This window comes from Charadrius vociferus, unplaced genomic scaffold (genome assembly GCF_000708025.1).
Source record: "Charadrius vociferus isolate BGI_N301 unplaced genomic scaffold, ASM70802v2 scaffold54, whole genome shotgun sequence".
Taxonomy (NCBI): domain Eukaryota; kingdom Metazoa; phylum Chordata; class Aves; order Charadriiformes; family Charadriidae; genus Charadrius; species Charadrius vociferus.
The window spans coordinates 4,409,678-4,415,720 of NW_009648350.1; the positions used below are offsets into that span (position 1 = coordinate 4,409,678).

Here is a 6,043-nt window from a genome sequence, read left to right on the forward strand (position 1 = left end):
GGGCAGGGGAGCGCCAGCCAACCCATAAACCACGGCCAGGCAGCAAGGAGCTGCCTCCTCACAACCAGGGCTGCCCAGGAACACAAGAGGCTACCACCTGACCCTGCGCTGGCCCATCCGCCTCCTCTCACGCGTTTGGGGTCCAAGCTTGCGTAGGGGAAGGGAGCTGAGCTCTCCTGTTCCCTCTGCAGCTGGCGCTGGCCGAGGGCCACCCCAGTTTGCCATTTATCCTGCCTGGACCTGTACTGCCTCAGCAGCTCGAGCCACCCTGCCAGGGCAAGGACCAAAGGAGCGCAGCGAAGCCCAAATCCTCTCGAGGTATGAATGCGACCCCAGCATTGGTTGCGGTTGGGAGCTGCAATAAGGACCCACAGGGCTGCTCTGCCAGCTGATGCAGGGCAGGGAAGCAGCAGCAGTGAACTTGGGAGAAGCATCGGGCGGATGATGTCCCTCAGCAGCAGAGCTGGGCTACAAGTGATGAGAAGGAACTTCTTTACTTTGAGGGTAGTGGAGGACTGGAACAGGCTGCCCAGAGAGGTGGTGGAGTCTCCCACTCTGGAGACATTCAAAGCCCGCCTGGACGCCGTCCTGTGCAACCTGCTGTAGGTGACCCTGCTCTGGCAGGGGGTTGGACTAGATGATCTCCAGAGGTCCCTTCCAACCCTAACCATTCTGTGATTCTGTGGAAGCACGGCAAGGGCAGGGATAGTGGAAAAAAAAAAAAAAAAAAGAACTGCTGGGGAAATGGTAGTGAATTTAGCTGCGAGAAGCACAACTCTGCAAGTCCCAGGTGAGGCCACGGCACCGCGCTGCCCTTGGGCACAGAAAGAAAAGGGATGGCCAAGAGATGAAGGCTGTGCCCTGCACCCTGGGTCCCGGCACACACCGTCACAGCCCCTACGGGAGGCAGCACAGGACCCGGGCTCTCTGCACCCGCGTCCCCACCACCCTGCAGGCACAGCCCCACGGCCGTGCGCGGGGAGCCGAGGCTCTCAGCTGCGTTGAGACAGGAGCCGCATCTGCTGGACTCGGATGAATATACAGAGCTGCGGTCTGTCCCCAGGATAACGAAAGGGGGACTTGGAGAGCAGCTGATGCGTGAACTCCCTAGGTGAGCAATGAACAAGAGAAACGGGCTGTAAGAGGGAAGGCAGAAGATCCCCAGGTCCCAGCAAACACAAGATCTCTCGAGAAGGTCAGAAATGTCCAGGACCTCAAGCCGAAAGAGGGAAAGTGGAGGGGGTGGATGCTGAGCTGGCCCCGACCTGTGGGCCCCGGGCAAGGTCTTCCACCTGAGCTCCTCCGCTCCTCCGGCTCCGGCCGCATGGTCAGTACCAGGGCAGGGAGAGGATCAGGGCCCGCACACATGTTGTGCTCCGGGCTGTTCCCAGCTAGCTACGGGCTGGATGACTTTACCGAAGCCCCAAGGACTTCTCCTCCACCCCGCGCCTTCAGACTCCAACTGCACCTCAGCTCTCAGCTGTGCAGCCCCTGAAGCTGCCCACACCCTCATTTTGACCTCTCTCCGCCTGCGAGCATCAGCCCCAGCACGGCTGGGGAGGAAGGGAGGAGCGCGCCGGGGGGAGAAAGCCCCTGACAACATCAGGCAGCCCCCACTCTCCCCGCAGAATGGGCAGCGGCCATCCCGGGGGGCCCCGCTGCAGCTGGGCTAGTCGCCGGGGCCGGGATCTGCTGCGCGCTGCCCTCCCCGAACATGTGCAGTTCCTGTTTGCTGTGTCTGTACAAGGCAGTGGGAAGTGGGGAATTTACTTACACCTCCCGCTTAACAACCCTGGGAGGCTGGAAGGCTTCAGGCCGCTTTAATTTACAGCCCATCTCTCCAATCTCTCACTCGTTCGCCGCTGCTTTCTTCCTCCTCGTATTAATGTGACCCAGGTACCTGCCAACAATAATGGACTCGCTTGCGGGGGCGGCCCCTCCCTCCCGGCGCAACTTCTACCTTCGCCTTGATATGAATTGCTCCAAATTCAAACGAAGAAAGAAAAAAGGCGAAATCTGAAAGGTTGGGGTGGGTTTGGAAAAGCGAAGCGCAGTGGTTCTGGGCCCGGCGCCAGTAGCCGGAGGGTACACATGTGCACGCTCTCCCAGTAGGGCCTTCAGCAGCCCTGTTTTACAACCACCTCGGCACACACTGCAGAGTTCACGCATATGGCCAGACAGATGTGTCTGGCTTACGTTCAAGGCTGGAAAATGAAGAATTATGGAAGTGAAGGGCCCTGGGCATTAGAGAGGGCGGAGGTGAGGGGGAGGGGAGCCAGGGAGAATTTTTCCTCTGCTGAGAAATCCTCATCTGGGCTGCGAGGCTGGAGGAAGAGGGGTTGCGAGCGGCGAGGCAGCCAACAGCCATGCATGTGAGATTGCTCTTAAAGCAACAGCGTGCACCGCCAGGCGTCTCCTCCCAGTCCAACCAGTTTACTTCACCAGCTCCCACCGGGAAACACGCTCAGTTCAGGCCAGGGCCAGGACAGGATCACCTGTATCCCCTCTGTTTGTCCCCATAACGATGGCAACACTTTGCAAGCAGCGCTCTGGCTGCAGCAGCCGTTCGCAGACTATTTTTCCTGCCGCTGGCTCCCCCACGAACTCTGCCGTTCACGTCCCACCCTCTCCCCTGTCCGCCTGTGCCCCGCTAAACAGAAAAGCTGATTTCTTGCCGAGCCTCGTGGCCACGGAAACTCTGCCCCAGGCCGGGGGACAGCTTGCTGCCTGGCAATCACCGCCTTACAGCCACTGGCTAAAGCGCTCCCCTGTCAGGGCTGCTGGCAGCTCCATGGAGAAGCTGTGTTTGGCTTCATGAGGGTCCCCGGAGTCCCCAAAACATTGATCTCAGGGCCTGGGAGGGCAAATCTTAGACAGCAACATCGATTTGGCCCTTCCACCGAAGGCAAAGTTAAGCTCGCTGCTGGGTTTCAGAGAGGCAGCGCAGGGCACCTACGCCCGGGAAGCTCAAGGTGCTACGGGACATCCCGAGAGGCCGCTGGTCCTGATGCGTGGCAGGGAAATGGCTCCGCACCGTCGGTGCAGTGAGGCAGGATCAGCCCATGTACAAAAGCAAAGCAGCTCCTCAGCCAGCTCGGGCGCTGCAGCTGCGCAGCCCGTCCTACCTGAATCTTGTCTTGACGACGCTGCTGCTCAGCTACTTTCCTGGCCAGGGCTTGCTTCTTGGCTCTCAGCTCCTTGATGTCCATCTCTCCTCCGCTGCCTTCAGCCTCAGAATCATCTTCAAATGCCTCAATCCTCACATCATCCTCCTTCTTCCAGGATATGCAGAAAGAGAAAGAAAAAAGGAGAGAAGTCACTGTAAGGGATGCTGGTGGCAGGGACCGTGCCCGTTCTGCTCTCCCCCTTCTAGCAGACAAATCCCTGCCAGGCACGGTCCATGGCCGCTTGCTGACTATTTCTAAACACCCAAAAGAAGCAAACAAAATAAATAAATCGTAAACATCGAGGAAATGACAAGATGAGGCAGGAGGTAGCGGGGCAGGGAAGGGGCAGCCCTGCTTAAAGCTCTGTTCTAAAATCAAACCCTCTTCCTCACCTTGGAAAACTCTTCCCACAGCCTTGGGTGAGTCACTGATGTTTTACAGGCTTCAGTTCTGTAAAACCACGGTATTTCCCTGTCTCTCTGCTTTGCTGGCTATTTAGGCTGCACATCCCTCGGAGCAAATGCTGCTTCTCCCCTCCTGCCCGCACCGGGCCACTCTCGGCGCCGCTCTCACGCTGCTGCCCCCTGCGAGGCTGGGCACACAAGCTCATCATCTTGACGGGGAACTCGGATCCATGAACCCAAGAGCCCGTTCTCCTTCTCCATTTTGATCTCTGAATAGGCCAGAGAGATTCCTGCACCCACCCCAAAACTTCCAGCTGTGCTGGAACAGATGTTTTAGAAGGAGATGCTCAATCTTGATTTTAAAGCTCCATATGATGGAGAATCCACTGTGTCTTGAGGTCAGTCATTTCAGTGGTTAATTACTTCCCCTGTTAACATTTGCATCCTACTTCTAGTCTGCCTTTGTCATGCTTCTGCTGGCCAGGAACCTCGTCTTTGCTGAACTGAAGGGTCCCTGGTTCTCCAACCTCCTGCCCACACAGGCACTTCTGGACCAGGTCACATCTTCACCCTCTCCTAGAGGCTCTTCCCTGGCTCTGCCCACCAGCAGGTTTGCAGACCCTTCCCAGTACGCCTGCGCCGTCTGAACTGGAGACCCCAGAATGAGCCATGCTGTTCCTACTCCACGTGAAGGCCACACTGACCTCTCCCTACGCACTCAGATCTCTGGGACACAGGAGGGCGAGAGGTGGGGGCTGGTGTCCAACTGGGGATCAGCCACAATCCAATTCCACCCCCCAGCTTCGCTGCTCTCCCCTGCCCAAAGGAGAGACCACAAGTCCCTGTTCCTCAACACGTGTCCCACCAGCAGCTGCCTGCGCACACGTGCTGCTCAGGAGCCCACCTCTGCCGCCGCTGCTGACAGCCCCCTTGTCTCGCCCAGATCCCCTTGCTCCCCACTGCAGCGACCCCAGGTCTTCCCAAGCCCTGCCATTATCGATCTTGCGCAAACGCCAAGGGTTGTGATGGGGCTGGGAAGAGTTCCGAGGTGGCACCTAGGAAGAAAGACCTGCTCTGAGCCCCCAGAGGGCTGCAGGGGACGGCTCCTGTACAAGATGGATAAGATCCCGGAGGGATAAGAGCATCGCTACACTCCCTGTCCTGTGCAGGCTGCCATGGCATGTGTCAGCAGGAGGGACTCGAGCAGGAGCTCGCAGTCGTAATTTAGAACAACTCCAGCACTGCACAGTCGTGTACTCCATCATTTCACCCAGACCGCACACCCGCCTGGCCACAGAACCACGTACTCTTCTCTCCTTGTGACTTTTTAGCCATGGGAAGAAGGAAGACGGAGCCCTCAGGCTCACTTCCCTCTGCCGGGACAGCCTGGACCACAGGGGATGCTGCCAGAGGGACAGCGTCGCACAAGGGCCTTGGGGAAAAGCGTGTGTCAGATGCAGATCTGCTGCGGTGGGTTGGGATCTGCTTGCCCAGGCTGGCGGTGGTCACGCTGGTGAGCTGGAAGCTCTCTTGCGATCAGAGCCCAAGGAGGAAGCTCCAGGGTTGCGCAACGGGTTCACCCAGAGGTTCCCACAGCCGAGCAGAGACTGTGGGGACGGGGCAGGAGGGAGTTATCCTCCATACCGTGTTTGTTCATAGCAGCAATTGGAGGGACCGACCCAACAGAAGGAGTGCTCCGGAGAACGGGACTGTCCCTGTCATGACACTGGCTACAACATGAGGATCCCCCCGTATCACATGCTTTTGGTGGTGTCAGCTTGAAAACCTCATGGACCTTCTCCAGCAGAGGACAAGGGTCCAGCTCTCCCACTTATAGAGACATCTCTTGCTGCCTGGGGTTTAGCTCTGAGACCCCGTGCAAAAAAAATCACCTAAAACCTGTCCCCTGCTCAGCCAGAGCCGGCTGCTGGGACGAGGAGGATGCTGAGCACCTTCTTGCTATACAGGCTCCTCTGGCTGTCAGCTCCCTGGGGCACATGGGGACATGTGCCATGGGCCACCCAGCGCCCACAGAGGCGAAACGCTGTCCCCTGCACGGGGCGATACCCCCCGTAGCTCTGCAGTGCCCGGCCCCGGCACGGGGAGGGGACCCGGTGTGAGCCTGGGCAGTGCCGGACCACCCAGCTCCCCGCTCCCAGCGCCTCTGCCCCTCTCTCCTGTTTCTCCGGCCTTTCCAACTGCAAGATTAAACAGAAGAAAAGAGTCAACCTGCAGAGCGGCTGGCAGGGGCCTTAAACACACACACGGAGCCTGGAGTGAAGCAAGGCCTACAGGAACAAGCAAGGGCAGAAAAACAAGAGTTGAATTCCTTAATCACATCAGGATGTGAGAGGCAGGGGAGGGACGGGGCGCCAATGTCAGCTCTTCCTGTACGTGTGCTGGAGGCTGGAGCTCAGGCCTCCGCCGCAACGAGCTCCACGGCTATAAACTTGATCCTGAAGCTGAACCCTG

General features: G+C 58.4%; 1 protein-coding gene across 1 annotated transcript in view; it reads right to left on the reverse strand.

Annotated features, from left to right (window-relative positions):
- The window catches only part of SMG6 (SMG6 nonsense mediated mRNA decay factor), a 133,467-nt gene that overhangs the window by 30,066 nt on the left and 97,358 nt on the right, over positions 1-6,043 (reverse strand). Inside the window, 1 exon segment of the mRNA XM_009885176.1 lies at positions 3,126-3,272. Within this exon segment, the coding sequence (XP_009883478.1) occupies positions 3,126-3,272 (147 nt within the window).